The sequence below is a fragment of the Suillus plorans genome (assembly GCF_016647745.1).
Source record: "Suillus plorans strain S12 chromosome Unknown HD556scaffold_102, whole genome shotgun sequence".
Lineage (NCBI taxonomy): Eukaryota > Fungi > Basidiomycota > Agaricomycetes > Boletales > Suillaceae > Suillus > Suillus plorans.
In genome coordinates this window covers 23,389-39,184 of record NW_024537486.1, presented here as the reverse complement: position 1 = coordinate 39,184, position 15,796 = coordinate 23,389, and the positions used below count along the sequence as shown (strand labels likewise).

Sequence of the window (15,796 nt, the reverse complement as noted above, 5' to 3'; positions counted from 1 at the left end):
TCACAATTATTCGTACTGGCAGGGAATCACTCAAAGCCCCTCGACTTAGACCAGGCACACCGACACAGTGGTACGTCTAACAGGCCTGACAACGTGGGAGCCTCAGGTGTGAAGCACCATAAAATGCACCATACACCCTCTGTAGCTTGGAGAAAGACATAACCCTCCAAAGTTTAACGTTTAGCCTCGGCCGTATTCCACACCATCAACATCCAGTAAAATGTCGGAGCCCGTTACGATCACCACTCCCCTGCGATCGTTCAAAGGCCATGAAAAAGGGATAACTGGAGTCGCAGTTTTCCCTAGTAAACGTCGGATGGTTATGGGCTCGGAGGACAACACGCTTCGTCTGTGGGACTTGAATACAGGTGTTGTGTTGAAGAAGATGGAGGGGCATCGCAATGCAGTGATGGGATTGGTGGTATCACGAGATGGGCAATTGATAGCAAGCGGTGATTACGAAGGAGTGGTCATCGTCTGGCACGGAGAATCTGGCGAATTACTCACCAAAATAAAAGCACACCCCAAGTATATCATCTCGCTGGATTTTTCTCCCGATGGAACAGTGCTGGCCACTAGTGCATATGACGAAACAACAACAAAACTGTGGAATACCCAAACCCGGCAGCTGCAAGGATATCCGATCGAGTGTGGTGATCGAGTCAACTGCATACGGTATTCACCGTCTGGAGAACTTCTTGCCATCGCAACAGACCACAATATTCAAATTTACAATTCAGGCACAAGGAAGCGCGTCGTATCCTTCAAGGCTCACACAACATTCAATTTGTCACTCGCATGGACGCCCGATGGCACACGCCTTCTCACAGGTGGCAATAGGGAAGATCCTACTACACGCGAATGGGATACAACAACCTGGAAGCAGGTCGGTGATCCTTGGACAGGCCACACTGACCACATCCGAGCCATTGCCATTCATCCTGCTGGCACACTCGTTGCATCCGCATCTAGTGACAAGGATGTTCGTCTCTGGCAGCTCTCAGATCGACAAACCATTGCCGTTTTCAAGCACTCATCCTCCACGGAATGCATCACTTTCTCCATGGACGGCAATCACATCTTCAGTGGAGGTTACGATAAGATGATCTCAGAGTGGACAGTACCTCAGGGTATCCTTCGTGCGGGTAAACTCCAAGATCCCGTGAAATCATACCAACACATGATGACTTCAAGTGACGAAATCACCAAGGCCGACTGCCTTGATTGGTCTGACGGCGAGTCTAGAACCCGTAATGTCGCGCAGGCGACAATCCTCACCTGTATTCTTCTCAGATTTCAAACAGGAATGCAGCGCACTCTGCGCTGCCAATGGAGAGGCTGCCTTTGCTGCAAGCGAATACGACAAGCCTATTGACCTACACTCGATGGCGATCGACCTGGATTCCGCATTCTATATATTCTTTGCAAATCGCAGCGAGGCAAAGTTATGTAAAATGTTATGGGAGGATGCGCTACTCAATGCGCAAATGGTGCGATGGCATCCACGTTTTCGTAGCTAATGTTGACTTCGGCGATGCACAGGTCACCAAACTCAACCCTTCATCTCATGTTGGGTACCAGTTGTCACACTCAGCGCTGCATGGTGCACAACGTTACGAAGAGGCCATCGAGGCCTTCACAATCATGTTGTCCAAGTTGGACGATGCTCCCGAAGCTCAGATACGAGGTAAGTGATGGAACATTGCTACCTCGTCTCGAAATGCCTATCTTGTTCTGCAGATCTGCGTCAGCAGTACGTCTGTCCATCGGAAGCAGAAGATGCTATTCGAAGAGCGGTTTGGATTGAACTCAGCAACGCCCCCCTTCGTCTGCTCAACACCTCTACAGGTCTTTTGTGCGACCGAGCAGCACAGCTAAACTCCTTCAAAACAAGTCAAGAGTACAAGGAGCTTTTGTCATCCATAACGAAGCATTCGGATCTCGAAATGGAACGCATCAAGGAGGTGGTGGCGATGCACTTCCGTTGTGTTTTGCTATCACACAGGTGGGAAGAGACGGAGGTGATGCTGCACCACATTCAAAATAAAGATGTGCGCAAGTTGAAGGGATCTGGTGGCATCACGAAACTGCAGTCGTTCTGCAAAATCGCTGGTGATGCGGGGTACCTCTGGGCGTGGATGGATACATGCTGCATTGATAAGAGCAACAACGCCGAGCTTGGAGAATCGGTCCAATCCATGTTCGTCTGGTACCGCCACTCAGCGCTCACCATAGTCTACCTATCCGATGTCCCTCCTTCGTCCCAACCCGGTGCCCTAGCAAACAGTGTTTGGAACGAGCGGGGATGGACCTTTCAAGAATTTGTCGCTCCGAAAGTCGTTAGATTTTACCAGAAGGATTGGTCGTTGTATCTCAACGATCGCTCTCTCAACCACAAAGAATCTCAAGCAATCATGAAGGAGTTAGAGGGTGCGACGGGAATAGATGCACAGGCCCTGATCTCCTTCCGTCCAGGGATGAGAGATGCTAGACAGACACTGCAATGGGCATCGAAGCGCGTCACCACTGTGCAGGAAGACACCGCGTACTCATTATTTGGTATCTTCGACGTCCACCTACCTGTCATCTATGGGGAGAGGAAGCAGAGCGCGCTCGGCCGGCTCCTGCAAGATATCGTGTCTCGGTCGGGCGACATCACTTGCCTGGACTGGGTCGGACAATCGTCCGAGTTCAATAGCTGCCTTCCAGCCAACATCATCTCATATGCAATCCCACCATACTCCCTACCATCATTGTCTGACGATGAGATTCAGACAGCGGTCTCTTTGTTGCGAAACATTGTGCCTGTAAATTCAGCTTTGAAGTTGTATGACCTCCTCGAGAACACGACTACTCCGCTCTTCGCAAACTGCAGACTCCGTCTTCCTTGCATCGCATTCCGTGTCACGGAAGTCAAACGGAGGCCTGGTCGTGCTGCTCATTCCACATATGAAGTCAAAGCAGATGGGCTTCGAGACTTACTGATCACCACGGCGGACAAGACACTAATTCAGTTCTCGCGCGCAAGACCCACTCGGCAGACGTTCTTTCTTGTCCGTCCATGGGATCGTCGTCTCCTTGGGCTGCCTGATTTTTCAGAGCAGCTTACCTTTGCAGACGAAGGAGAGAGCGTAGCGGATTGGTCAGAGTCCCAGTCTGGATTAGACGACACTGTAGAGTTGTCCAGGAACTCACCTGGAGAAGAGGAGTTGTCAGTTGACTTGGATGTTCACTCACAATCATTGCGTTTGATGGTTCACCTTGGGCAGGCTTTCAGCGCACTTTTGCTAGCGCAGCAACACGTTGGAGAATACAAGAGGGTCGCGTCGGACCAATATATCATTGCGCAGATGAAACACCCGGCTTCGATTGACATTACGAATATCAGGACCCTAGACATCTTGTAGCTGAATGGTTTTTTACAACACGTCGACGATCACATTATCATAGCCTCATATATCATACATACCCTGCAAATGACCCCTCGCAAATACAAGATTTCAAAATTATTTGACATGCAGAGGCACCATCTGCTCTCGAGGTGGTTGCAGAGGACGATACCGTGTGTCTGGATTTGAGTCAACATGTGCACTTGGACCGTGTTGAGTAACACATCCGGTTGTTTGGATTCGTGCATGGCTCTTGCGAAATCACATCCTGAAAGCACCTACTTAAGTACATAGTTCGTTTGCAATGGAGCATACACGATTATTCATATGCAGTGGCGGCCGGCAGGCTGTAATCTAGTGTAGTAACCCGGCGCATTCCCTGGTGCATAGATCAGGCTTGGGTTATCAATTAGATATTACTGTCTGGACTCTGCTGCAATCGCAAGATGCTCGCCGGATAGCGAACATCGAACGCACTTCAACGCAGCGGGCATCAATATCACACTGGACCGGATATTCGTTCGAGCGTGTTAGTAGTGGCGTCAGCCAAGTCTCCTTTACTCCACAGCTTCATACTTCGATCCAATGAACAAGCAACCATGGGAATTATACTTACTAGGAGATACCTGCACTTTGCAGCGGTCCGAGTGCCTGATGCCCTGGGCGTCTAATATGCAGATTGAGGCTGCGAAGAAGCAAAAAGGCCCGGCACCTCTTGGATCAAGACACTCACAAGCTCTCCAGCAAATCGTGCTCCACATTGTCCACCTCGAGCAGAATAACGGAAGAAGAACATCCTGCCATCCGAATCACCACGACTAGTCAAATATTTAGAGGCCACAGACATAGTGTATTTACAGTTGCAGAATTCTCCGATGGATGCCGTATGGTGACCGCCTCGTACGACAAGACCCTTCGTCTATGGGACTTAGAAAACAGTGTCGTATTGAAGATGATGGAGGGGCATCACTGGGGCATACGAGTAGCTGCAGTATCGAGAGACGGGCAATTCATAGCAAACAGTGATTTTGGCGGGGAGCTCATAGCCTGGAACAGGGACGGCGAATCTCTCACCCAGCCCATCCGAGTCAAAGTCCACTCCAACAAGATTTTCTCGCTCGACTTTTCTCCAGACAGCACATTTCTGGCAAGTGGCTTGATGGACAACACAGTAGAGCTCTGGAACACAAAAACATGGCGGGTGGAAGGAAATCCAATAGGCAGAGACCTGGATGTAGCATAGCTCCTTCCTCATGCTCCATGTCATTCTGCCCTTCTAGATCATCAGTTCTCGATCGACCATCCGAGCTTCCCTAGTGTAGGCTTCGCAGTCTCAGCCTCTGATTCCTGGGAAGTCCGGGCGATGGGTGAAGCTTCTACATCTGAGACGCAGATGATGTTGTCAAAGGACACGAACTTACCTTTATGAAGCGTGGTTGCCTGTTCAGATGAAACTGTGACACGTAGGCCCTTCAGCAGCCAGCCACTGCAGAGTGATGTGAGAAAATTGTCGGATGAGCGTTGGGTCCGGAACTGTGGCGAAGGGGGCTGTCGTGATGGCTGGGATCTGCGTGAAACATGCTCGAATTATGGTACATGAGTCCAGGATGGAAACATACCTTTGAATTGGGCACTGTCCACTCTAAGATCATTTTATCGTCTCCGCTGAGGATGTGCTTGCCGCCCAGGTAGCAAGTGACGCGTCGCGTCCAGGATGAATGCGATGAGAGGGAGATAATTGTATAATCTGTGATTCAGAGTGAGCGATGCCACAAAATGGAGTGTGACAATACTTTGATAGCGCCAGATACCCCACAGCCGCGATGATCTCCCCCCAATATCTATCTTTACACCATGATATGCACCACCCTCCATCAATTCCCCATTCCGGGTCGTCCCTGAGAGTAGCTGGGTTTTACGATTGTTGCAGGGCTTGAGCGACCAGGGTTGCAGAAGCACCCTCAAGAGTTGCGCTTGTTTGTGTTTGTGTCGCAAACGCCACGGATTACGATGAGGACAGTGACACAGATGGGAGCATTGAGACATCGACTTCTTCTGAAAGTTGCCATGTGGCTAGCAATGATTGTTCCAAGCACTCGTAGATGCGGACATGATTATCGGAAGAGCCAGTTACCTTGCAGAAGCTCTCGTAAATCTCTGAATGGAATGAACGCCGGACGTACCAACTTCAACCCAGGGGCAAATTCGACTGCGCGGACAGTGCCTCTTGCATCAACCAATACGGCCCTTTCCACCCATCTTGAGGAACCACATGAAACAGCCTGAGACCCGGCACCAGCACCATTCGTTTAGGAATCAGTTGTTGATGCAGCTCCCAAATCTTGACTGTACGGTCGAAAAAGGCGGATGCGAGTATGGTCCCAAATTCTGGGTGAGCCCATCTTTGTTTGGAGACGGTAGCATCGATTAATTGGCTGGTAAGCGCAAATACGCGTCTTCCAACATGCTCGCCTTCCAGTCATCTTGGACGTTCCAATTTCCATTACTCTTGTCTACTTGCCAAACTTTGATTCTTTAACATCAGCGCAAGTCAACATGTATATGCAGTAAGGGATTAACGTACCTCTGGTCGAGACTGCAAGTAGTTTATACATGTTTTTCCGACTCGGAGCTTCGAATGTAACAAATAATTTGAAATGAACGTTGAGGTAGTTTGTGCAAGGCCTTTCAGAATCACATAACAACAAACAAATGTATTAATCTACAGTTCTTTCTGGCACGAGGAGAGTTAAGTTTTCAAACTCCGACAGTTGACCGATTTGAAATTTCTATGGAACAACTGCCTAGCACCCCAATTTGTTCGAATAAGTCCTTCCTTTGAAGGCCTCGTGATCGACTGTGACACTTCCTTGGCAATAGTGATCAAATGGCTTCCCTCGACAGCGATGAAGTTCACGCTTGCTTCCCATCCTTGCAATCAGGGTACATCTACGTCGATAATGACCCCGTCACCAAAACGTCATAGCCCTCGAAGAACTGGTCACCTTCATCGTGTCTACTGACCTGGTATGCAAGTACTGGCAGGAAGTACTTGATTCGATTATTACGTTACCTAGCTGCTCTCAATCAGACCACGGACAGCAGCAAACTGCCATCCCGAGTCTTTATTTAGATGAGACTCATGATGATTCTCAGGCCGCGGGGACGGCAGCTGCACCATCCGTAGTGCCGGATGCATTGAAACGTATACCAGTTAAAACACAAGATGAACGGGAGGCCGCTGTTCTTGAGAAAGGGATCAAGGAATCCAGTGCAACTGGTTATGCTGGTTCGTGACAAATCTCTACTCATTTTCTCCGTGCTCCAAGCCGCCTCAGGAACTGTATACTTTGACGCGATTTCTATATACTGACCAATTGCAAGCCCAGACGACGTCCAGTTTATACATCTTCCTGCTCGCGATGGTTCTATATCCCGAGGTGCAGACACGTGCGCAAGCAGAGATTGATTCTGTCATTGGGGAAACTCTCGAAAGATTGCCCGACTGGGACGATCGCGCTTCTATGCCCTACATCAATGCCATCATACTGGAGACGCTGAGGTGGTTCCCTGTCGCCCCTCTGGGTCAGCACTCTTGACTCGTCAAACTCCGGTTAGCACGGTCACTGACTGTGGATTTAGGCGTCGCACATGCCACGGTAAATGACGACATCTAGGAAGGCTACTATATTCCAAAAGGTCAGTCTATGGACTGAGAGACCTATCCCTCTTCTAAAACTGTTTTTAAGGGGCTACTGTAGTACCCAACGCACGGTGAGTCATTATATCAAGTGAACAAAGATCAGACATAACCATCTCTTCTTATGCAAGGTTTATGGCGCGCAATCCAGATAAATATCCTAACCCGACGAGGTTCATACCCGAGCGTCACATGTCAAAAGTCGTCGAAGAGCCGTCAACACACGGCCCTGCCAGTGATGATATTTCCTTCGTTTTCGGATTTGGAAGGCGTATTTGGTACGACGCTTAGAGTTTTGCGAATAGACGGGTTTGCCTCACCTTTCAACAGTGTTGGACGACATGTCGCCGAGGCTTCTTTATTCGCCGCAGTTGTGAATATTCTAGCTGTTTTCCGGTTGGAACGTGCGCCAGGGTGGAATGTCGGGCCTGATGCTGAAGGAGTGGAATGGACGGGAGGCTTAACGACGTGAGTCATCCTCAGGGACCCCTACATTTTATCTGAGGCAGTCGATGCAGGCACCCTGTATTCCCGTGTATATTCACCCCTCGCCACAGGAAGGAAAGGGTATCGCAGTTGGTAAAAATGCAATGCTAAGAGCTGTGCGGATATGGTTCTGGGGTGAAATCATGTATTACCTTTGTTTTTAGTGTCGTTGGCTTTCGTTATCCGTCAGCATATTCAAGTTTGCTCCACATTTATTATGCAACATGGGAAGAGGCCTGCCACCTGCCAAATAGAGGTTAAATGTAAGGCGAGTCAGTTGCATCTTGCGCACACAAGGATCTTCGAAGTCTGTTAGATGGAGAATTGATATTGCAGTAAACTATATACATGCATTCGAAGGAGTAACGTGGTGATAAGCTGGAGTAGCTGCTAGATGCAAAAAACAACGGTATTCATGCAGGATAGACAGAGCGCTGGAAAGCACGGACTGCTCGACTTGATGCGATGGGATATATGTTGGAAGCTGCGAAGACAAGAGTCGGACGCATGCATGCGCTGCAGATGTGCATACTGTCGAGGACAGCGGGTATGACAATAGGGTGAGTGCATTACAGTAATGGAGGCGTGGGCACGAACAGCCTTAGATATCCTGGGCGTCTATTGAAATGAGGCAAGCTGTGAAGCACCATAAAACACACCATACACCCTCCATGCAGCTTAGAGAAAGATATAATCCCTCCAAAGTTTAGCCTCGTCCGTATTCCATACCATCAACATCCAGTAAAATGTCTGGGCTCATTACAATCACCACTCCCCTGCGATCGTTCAAAGGCCATGAAGATTGCATAACTGCAGTCGCAGTTTTCCCTGATAGACGTCGGATGGTTATGAGCTCGCTCGACAAAACGCTTCGTCTGTGGGACTTGAAGACAGGTGTTGTGTTGAAGAAGATGGAGGGGCATCGCAATTGGGTGATCAAATTGGCGGTATCACGAGATGGGCAATTGATAGCAAGCGGTGATACCAAGGGAGAGGTCATCGTCTGGCACGGAGAAACTGGCAAATCACTCACCAAAATCGCACACTCCTTTGGTGAGATCTCCTCGCTGGATTTTTCTCCCGATGGAACAGTGCTGGCCACTGGTTCATATGACAAAATGACGAAACTGTGGAATACCAAAACCTGGCAGCTGCAAGGAAATCCGATCGAGTGTGGCTATGTCCACTGCATACGGTATTCACCGTCTGGAGAACTTCTTGCCATCGCAACATATGAGAATATTCAAATTTACAATTCAGGCACGAGGAAACACGTCACATCATTCAAGGCTCACATAGGAGATAACATGTCACTCGTGTGGACGCCCGATGGCACACGCCTTCTCACAGGCGGCAGTGATAGCGATCCTACTATACGTGAATGGGATACAAAAACCTGGAAGCAGGTCGGTGATCCTTGGACGGGCCACACTGACCACATCCAAGCCATTGCCATTCATCCTGCTGGCACACTCGTCGCATCCGCATCTAGTGACAACCATGTTCGCCTCTTGCAGCTCTCAGATCGACAAACCATTGCCGTCTTCAAGCACTCATTCGCCACGACATGCGTCACTTTCTCCGTGGACGGCAATCACATCTTCAGTGGAGGTGACGATAAGATGATCTCAGAGTGGACAGTACCTCAGGGTATACATCCAAAGGCATGTTTCCGTCTCTGACTCATATACCACAAATCAAGCATGCTTCTTGCAGACTATTGCCACCACAACAGTCCGCGATGCCTGCATAGATGGAGACTTATCTACTGACGAAGAACTACTCATGCAAGATATCAATACCGATGCGAACAACCATACTCCCTGCGTCCATCGCTCAAAGGCATGCTTCCGTTCTTGACTCATTTATACCACAATTAGAGCATGTTTCCTGCAGATCCTAGCCATCATGACCTCCCGTATTGCATGTCTAAATGGAGACTTATCTACCGCCAAAACACTACTCACTCAAGATATCAACACCAGTCCGAACGACCATACTTCCTACGCCCATCGGTCACTCGTCATGGCGCGAAAATGCGACTGGGACCGCGCCCTTCTGGACGCAATCAAGGTGAGAATTATCGCCGCCTTATAAAGGGCTAACTCGACGGTGACATAGTCCATCGGGATTCAGCCCTCTTTGACGGGCTATATCTCCGAGGGTATTGCCCTCTGTGGAAAAGGCCGGGTCCTGGATGCGAGGGCAGCATTTGATGTTGCATCCATGTACACGGACCAGGATTCGGAAATCCTTCATTTTCTGCTATTGATCAAGGTATGGTGTGTTACATTTGCCTCGCATATTCTTCACTTCATCACGTATTTCAGGCCATCGCGCTTTTTAATGCAGATCAACATGACGAGGCAAACCTGCTCCTCACAAAGCTCGCTACCGGTTGTCCGAATACCGATACTCTCGCATGTGATATCGTGCAAGTAAGTATCATCCATGCTTGGTCATCAACACTCATCTTTACAACTCGCACATTAGGCATATCTACACGTTCAACTCGGGATCAAAGCCTTGAATGGCGCACGCTATGACGAAGCTGCCGACCATTTCACTGCCGCTCTCGACTCTCGCGATTCATCATCGAAATCGAACATCCATGAAATATATGAGGATTTGGTGGTGGTACGTCAAGAATCAAGATGATGCATGTATAATGCTTTTCATAACTGAATCCTTTGTCTAGCTCTTTGGCTGGGACCTGAAGTCGTTGTGGCGAAATGCACACCATAAACGGTGTGATGCACTCCTTCGGGCGGGTAAACTTCAAGATGCCGTGAAATCATACCAACACATGATGGCTTCAAGTGACGAAATCACCAATGCCGACTGCCTTGATTGGTCCAACGGCGAGTCTATAGCCAGTAATGTCGCGCAGGCGATAATCCTCACCTGTATTCTTCTCAGATTTCAAACAGGAATGCAGCGCACTCTGCGCTGCCAATGGAGAGGCTGCCTTCGCTGCAAGCGATTACGACGAGGCTATTGACCTATACTCGATGGCGATCGACCTGGATTCTGCATCCTATATATTCTTTGCAAATCGCAGCGAGGCAAAGTTATGTAAAATGTTATGGGAGGATGCGCTACTCGACGCGCAAAAGGTGCGATGGCATCCACGTTTTCGTAGCTAATGTTGACTTCGGCGATGCACAGGTCACCAAACTCAACCCTTCATCTCATGTTGGGTACCAGTTGTCACACTCAGCGCTGCGTGGCGCGCAACGTTATGATGAAGCCATTGAGGCCTTCACAATCATGTTGTCCAAGTTAGACAATGCTCCAGAAGTGCAGATACGAGGTGAGACATGGAACATCGCTACCTCGTCTCGTAATGCCTATCTTGTTCTGCAGATCTGCGTCGGCAGTACGTCCGTCCATCGGAAGCAGAAGACGCTATCCGAAGAGCGGTTTGGATTGAACTCAGCAACGCCCCCCTTCGTCTGCTCAACACCTCCACGGGGATTCTGTGCGACCGAGCAGCACAGCTGAACTCCTTCAAAACAAGTTCAGAGTACAAGGAGCTTTTGTCATCCATAACGAAGTATTCGGATCTGCAAATGGAACGCACCAAGGAGGTGGTGGCGACGCACTTCCGTTGCGTTTTGCTATCACACAGGTGGGAAGAGACGGAGGTGTTGCTGCACCACATCCAAAATAAAGATGTGCGCGAGTTGAAGGGACTTGGTGGCATCACGAAACTGCAGTCGTTCTGCAAAATCGCTCGTGATGCGGGGTATCTCTGGGCGTGGATGGATACATGCTGCATCGATAAGACCAACAACGCCGAGCTTGGAGAATCGGTCCAATCCATGTTCGTCTGGTACCGTCACTCGGCGCTCACCATCGTCTACCTATCCGATGTTCCTCCTTCATCCCAGTCCGGCGCACTGGCGAGCAGTGTGTGGAACGAACGAGGATGGACTTTTCAAGAATTCGTCGCTCCGAAAGTCGTTATATTTTATCAGAACGACTGGTCATTATATCGAAACGATCGCACTCCCAACCACAAAGAGTCCCCAGCAATCATGAAGGAGTTGGAGGATGCGACGGGAATAGATGCACAGGCCCTGATCTCCTTCAATCCAGGGATGAGAGACCCTAGACAGAAACTGCAATGGGCATCGAAGCGCGTCACCACTGTGCAGGAAGACACCGCGTACTCGTTATTTGGTATCTTCGACGTCCACCTACCTGTCATCTATGGGGAGAGGAAGCAGAGCGCGCTCGGCCGGCTCCTGCAGGATCTCGTGTCTCGGTCGGGTGACATCACTTGCCTGGACTGGGTCGGACAATCGTCCGAGTTCAATAGTTGCCTTCCAGCCGACATCATCTCATATGCAACCCCGCCATACTCCCTACCATCATTGTCTGACGATGAGATTCAGACAGCGGTCTCTTCGTTGCGAAACATTGTGCCTGTGGATTCAGCTTCGAACTTGTATAATCTACTCAAGAACATGAATGCTCCCCTATTTGCGAACTGCAGACTCCGTCTGCCTTGCATCGCATTCCCTGTCACGGAAGTCAAACGGAAGCGGGGCCGTACTGCCCATTTCACGTATGGAGTGAAAGCAGATGGGCTGCGAGACTTGCTGATCACCACGGACGAGACCCTAATTCAATTCTCGCGCACAAGGCCCACTCAGCAGACGTTCTTTCTTGTCCGTCCATGGGACCGTCGTCTCCTTGGGCTGCCTGATTTTTCAGAGCAGCCCACCTTTGCAGACGAAGTGGAGAGCGTAGGGGATTGGTCCGAGTCCGAGTCTGGATCAGACGACGCTGACGAGCGGTCCAGCAACTCACCTGGAGAAGAGAAGTTGTCAGTTGACTCGGATGTTCACTCACGATCATTGCGTTTGATGGTTCACCTTGGGCAGGCTTTCAGCGCACTTTTGGTAGCGCAGCAACACGTTGGAGAATACAAGAGGGTCGCGTCGGACCAATATATCATTGCGCAGGTGAAAGATCCGGCTTCGATTAACATTATGAACATCAGGACCCTAGACATCTTGTAGCTGAATGGTTTTTTACAACACGTTGACGATCACATTATCATAGCCTCATATATCATACATACCCTGCAAATGACCCTCGCAAATACAAGATCTCAAAATTTGACATGCAGAGGCACCATGTACTCTCAAGGTGGTTGGAGAGGACGATATCGTGTGTCTGCATTAAAGTCAACATGTGCACTTGGACCGTGTTGAGTAACACATCCGGTTGTTTGGATTCGTGGCTATGGCGAACTTACATCCTGAAAGCACCTAATTAATAGTTCGTTTGCAATGGAGCATACGCGATTGTTCGTATGCGGTGGCAGACTGTAATCTAGTGTAGTAACCCAGCGCATTCCCTGGTGCATAGATGAGGCTTGGGTTGTCAATTAGATATTACTGTCTGGACTCTGCTGCAATCGCAAGATGCTCACCGGATAGCCAACATCGAATGCACTTCAACGCAGCGGGCATCACTATCACACTGGACCGGATTTCCTGGCCACGGAAATTCGTTGTAGCGTAGTAGTGGCGTCAGCCATGTCTCCTTTACTCCACAGCTTCATACTTCGATCCAATGAACAAGCAACTATGGGAACTATACTTACTAGGGGTAGACGCGTTCATACGTAAGGAATAACGAGCATGAGATGAGAATATTTAGGAGACCAGCATGTAAATGTCGACTGGGGGAGGTGAGGTTGTTCCACAGGGCCAAAACTATACACTGTCACTGGCGAGGTTCTGCGCTCGGCTAACCTCCATATCCACAGGAAGAAAAAGACAAAGTGACAAACGCAGACTTATTGAAAATTATTTGTCTCCGTATCACAATCACTTTTTGTTGGTAGAGGTACAAAAATGTCATAGCCCTCGAAGAACTGGACACGTTCATCGCGTCTGCTGACCTAGTATACATTAGCAGGAAATACTCGATCCTCTAGCTGTTCCCAATCAGACCACGGATAGCAAACTGCCATCACTGCTCTCAAAACTCGGCAGTCCGCCAACTGTCCACAAGGTCTGAATGAATGTGAGACCGCGCCGAAATACTGCAAGGGAAGGTTTACCGAACCACTCCTGGGATAAACTTGGGAGTAAAGTTGATCGCTTTTCCCTGGCTATCTTTGGCAGAAGAAATATCCAATGTGGCTAACATGATCGCAATGGCAGCCCACGCGGAGGAATCAGCGTTATACCGCCCTGATCAAAGTCTATCTGTCGGTAAAGCTTTTGTAGGGTTAGAATAAGTTAACGAACCTGGACATATACGCCGGCCGAGGCCGAAAATGTATTGTGCGGGGTCATCACTTGTCAACGCGCCATCGCTGTCGATGAACCTCTCTGGTATAAAATTAGATGCGTCGGGGTACCGCTTTTCATCCCGTGTAAACAATCAAGTCAGTACCACGAAAGCTGGGAGGAACATATCAGACCATGTGTTGTATGTGATGATTGCGCCTGATGCACAATACTATAAATGATCATTGCTTTGATTCCAAGACAAAAACAGCGGACCTTTTGGAATGAAATACCCATTGTATACATCATCACTCGAAGTGGCATGTGGTACGCCTATGAGGTCATGTTCAGCACAGGTCAGATTACTTGGCAGGGAAGAATACCAAGAGGCACGACAGGCTGCCATCGCCAAGTCTCTCGCACGACTGCATCGATGTAGGGTAGCGATGCTCTGTCCTCAACCGTTCTTTTCCAACCACCGAGTCGATTTCCGCTTGTGCGCGTTTCTGAACTTCAGGATATAATACCATGGCCAGGAAAAAAACCATCAAAGTTGCCGCAGTCTGTAACGGGGATGAGGAGCGGAGAACATATGGAATAGTCTACTTACCGTCTCATATGAAGCTGCGCAATATTAGTGCATGTTGAGAGCACAGCATTGCCCGTCAAAAGGCTTGCTTACTTACCTATAATAGCAGTAGTACCTGCTTTATTCAATGCATTCTCGAATATAGGTTTGAATGCCTCCTCTTGCCTCTCCATCCGTCGCAAATTTTCTGCAACCATCGAGGACTGAGCGACCAACGAGCTGTCGGCCTTCCCAAGAGCCGAGTCAATGTCTAGAATCAAGAGAAAGATAAACACCCACCATGTGCTGCTGCACATATCGAAATGGTATGTCGGCCATTGCATTGAGGCGCTCCCTCGAACCTCGAGCACTACGCTTGATCGAGGATCCCCAGCACCAGTCAGGTACCTTTAGTACTACATTTCACAAAAGTGCGTGTCATATTAACGCTATCTCATCCAGGAGAGTTGAGCTCACAGAAGGGAAAGGTTTTGAGTAGTAATGCTCTCTCTGGGGTCAACACGGTCAAGCCTGGAACCAATGCCTTTATCACGGTCTGTACCATAGGATCATCAAGAGCACCGATATCGTAGTCATATACAGTTGACATCACAACAGATAACGAGAATCTGTGGATAGATAAATAATGATTCAACTCGTGAAAATTATTTGCTGACGTTGCGAAATGGTCGTGATAATTTTGAGGGTCATCGACTAGGTTGACGATAATCTCACGAGCACACTTGATCTGCATCGGGCGAAATTTTGCTGCAGAGTCGGGACGGAAAGTTTAGTGGAAAAGTCGTTTGCAAAGACGCCATTCATCGCCATAAGCTGTGAATCCAAAGTTGATCGACAAGCCATATCTGCGAGAACCTCAGCCTGGTTGAATAAAGGAATACTGAACGAACCCACGGCACGAGTGTTGCTAGATATGGTCAATACGAGAACGCTTGTCCAGTAAGGCTTCTGCGATGTGCTGAGAATTGATCACGAACATTTCCTCGTCTAGACTTCGCACGAAGAGCAAGTCCCCTGATGTAATGATTCACACTACGTATGCCCTATATATGGTATCTGTTCACGTACCATACACAGCACTCCACTCGGTGTAAGTCGGCCAAGGCTCATAAGCGTTGATAGATAATACGCTCCCCAACAGTGGGAGGGGCACTGGGCCAGGAGGAAGAGGAGCATTATTCTGTCGCTTTTTGATGAACCGCCTAAGTGCCTTGACGGCGACAAAGGAAAGAGAAATGCCGGCGAGGATAGCAAGGTGGCGATCAACTGCAAGGGCCATGATTCGAGCAGTGGATAAGCAAACTGTATACAACACGACCGTCCTTATAACCACGGGGAAGTGCAGTAATCGACGGCGATTTATATGCAACTTGGTGAT

At 49.0% G+C, this 15,796-nt stretch overlaps 5 protein-coding genes across 5 annotated transcripts; 4 read left to right on the top strand and 1 right to left on the bottom strand.

Moving 5' to 3' along the window:
* Positions 1 to 1,166: 1,166 nt before the first annotated feature.
* HD556DRAFT_1539857 (uncharacterized protein) lies at positions 1,167 to 3,564 on the top strand. The gene is made up of 3 exons (XM_041309729.1): positions 1,167 to 1,490; positions 1,543 to 1,687; positions 1,741 to 3,564. Exons 1-3 carry the CDS (start codon positions 1,254 to 1,256, stop codon positions 3,405 to 3,407), a joined length of 2,049 nt encoding a protein of 682 aa, XP_041153325.1. The 5' UTR covers positions 1,167 to 1,253; the 3' UTR covers positions 3,408 to 3,564.
* A 1,836-nt stretch (positions 3,565 to 5,400) lies between these two features.
* Positions 5,401 to 5,724, top strand: HD556DRAFT_1419076 (uncharacterized protein). The gene has a single exon (XM_041304432.1). The coding sequence runs from the start codon at positions 5,418 to 5,420 to the stop codon at positions 5,673 to 5,675; it is 258 nt and encodes an 85-aa protein (XP_041153324.1). The 5' UTR covers positions 5,401 to 5,417; the 3' UTR covers positions 5,676 to 5,724.
* Positions 5,725 to 6,524: 800 nt separating this feature from the next.
* On the top strand, positions 6,525 to 7,765 carry HD556DRAFT_1419058 (cytochrome P450; the record flags this gene model as incomplete). Its single annotated transcript, XM_041304431.1, has 6 exons — positions 6,525 to 6,678; positions 6,774 to 6,974; positions 7,071 to 7,088; positions 7,196 to 7,367; positions 7,420 to 7,557; positions 7,608 to 7,765. Coding segments are annotated over 6 exons (762 nt in total), but the record flags the coding sequence as incomplete, so codon positions are not given.
* A 556-nt stretch (positions 7,766 to 8,321) lies between these two features.
* On the top strand, positions 8,322 to 12,722 carry HD556DRAFT_1531347 (uncharacterized protein; the record flags this gene model as incomplete). The annotated part of the gene is made up of 10 exons (XM_041309494.1): positions 8,322 to 9,215; positions 9,292 to 9,402; positions 9,472 to 9,648; positions 9,697 to 9,852; positions 9,906 to 10,013; positions 10,069 to 10,212; positions 10,274 to 10,456; positions 10,506 to 10,691; positions 10,744 to 10,888; positions 10,942 to 12,722. 10 exons carry the CDS (start codon positions 8,322 to 8,324, stop codon positions 12,603 to 12,605), a joined length of 3,768 nt encoding a protein of 1,255 aa, XP_041153322.1. The 3' UTR covers positions 12,606 to 12,722.
* A 931-nt stretch (positions 12,723 to 13,653) lies between these two features.
* HD556DRAFT_1313919 (cytochrome P450) lies at positions 13,654 to 15,697 on the bottom strand (the record flags this gene model as incomplete). Its single annotated transcript, XM_041300861.1, is given in 12 exon segments — positions 13,654 to 13,790; positions 13,848 to 13,962; positions 14,106 to 14,162; positions 14,213 to 14,392; positions 14,440 to 14,453; positions 14,516 to 14,645; positions 14,698 to 14,813; positions 14,875 to 15,026; positions 15,075 to 15,165; positions 15,309 to 15,376; positions 15,396 to 15,432; positions 15,487 to 15,697. 12 exon segments carry the CDS (start codon positions 15,695 to 15,697, stop codon positions 13,654 to 13,656), a joined length of 1,308 nt encoding a protein of 435 aa, XP_041153321.1.
* Positions 15,698 to 15,796: the final 99 nt, after the last annotated feature.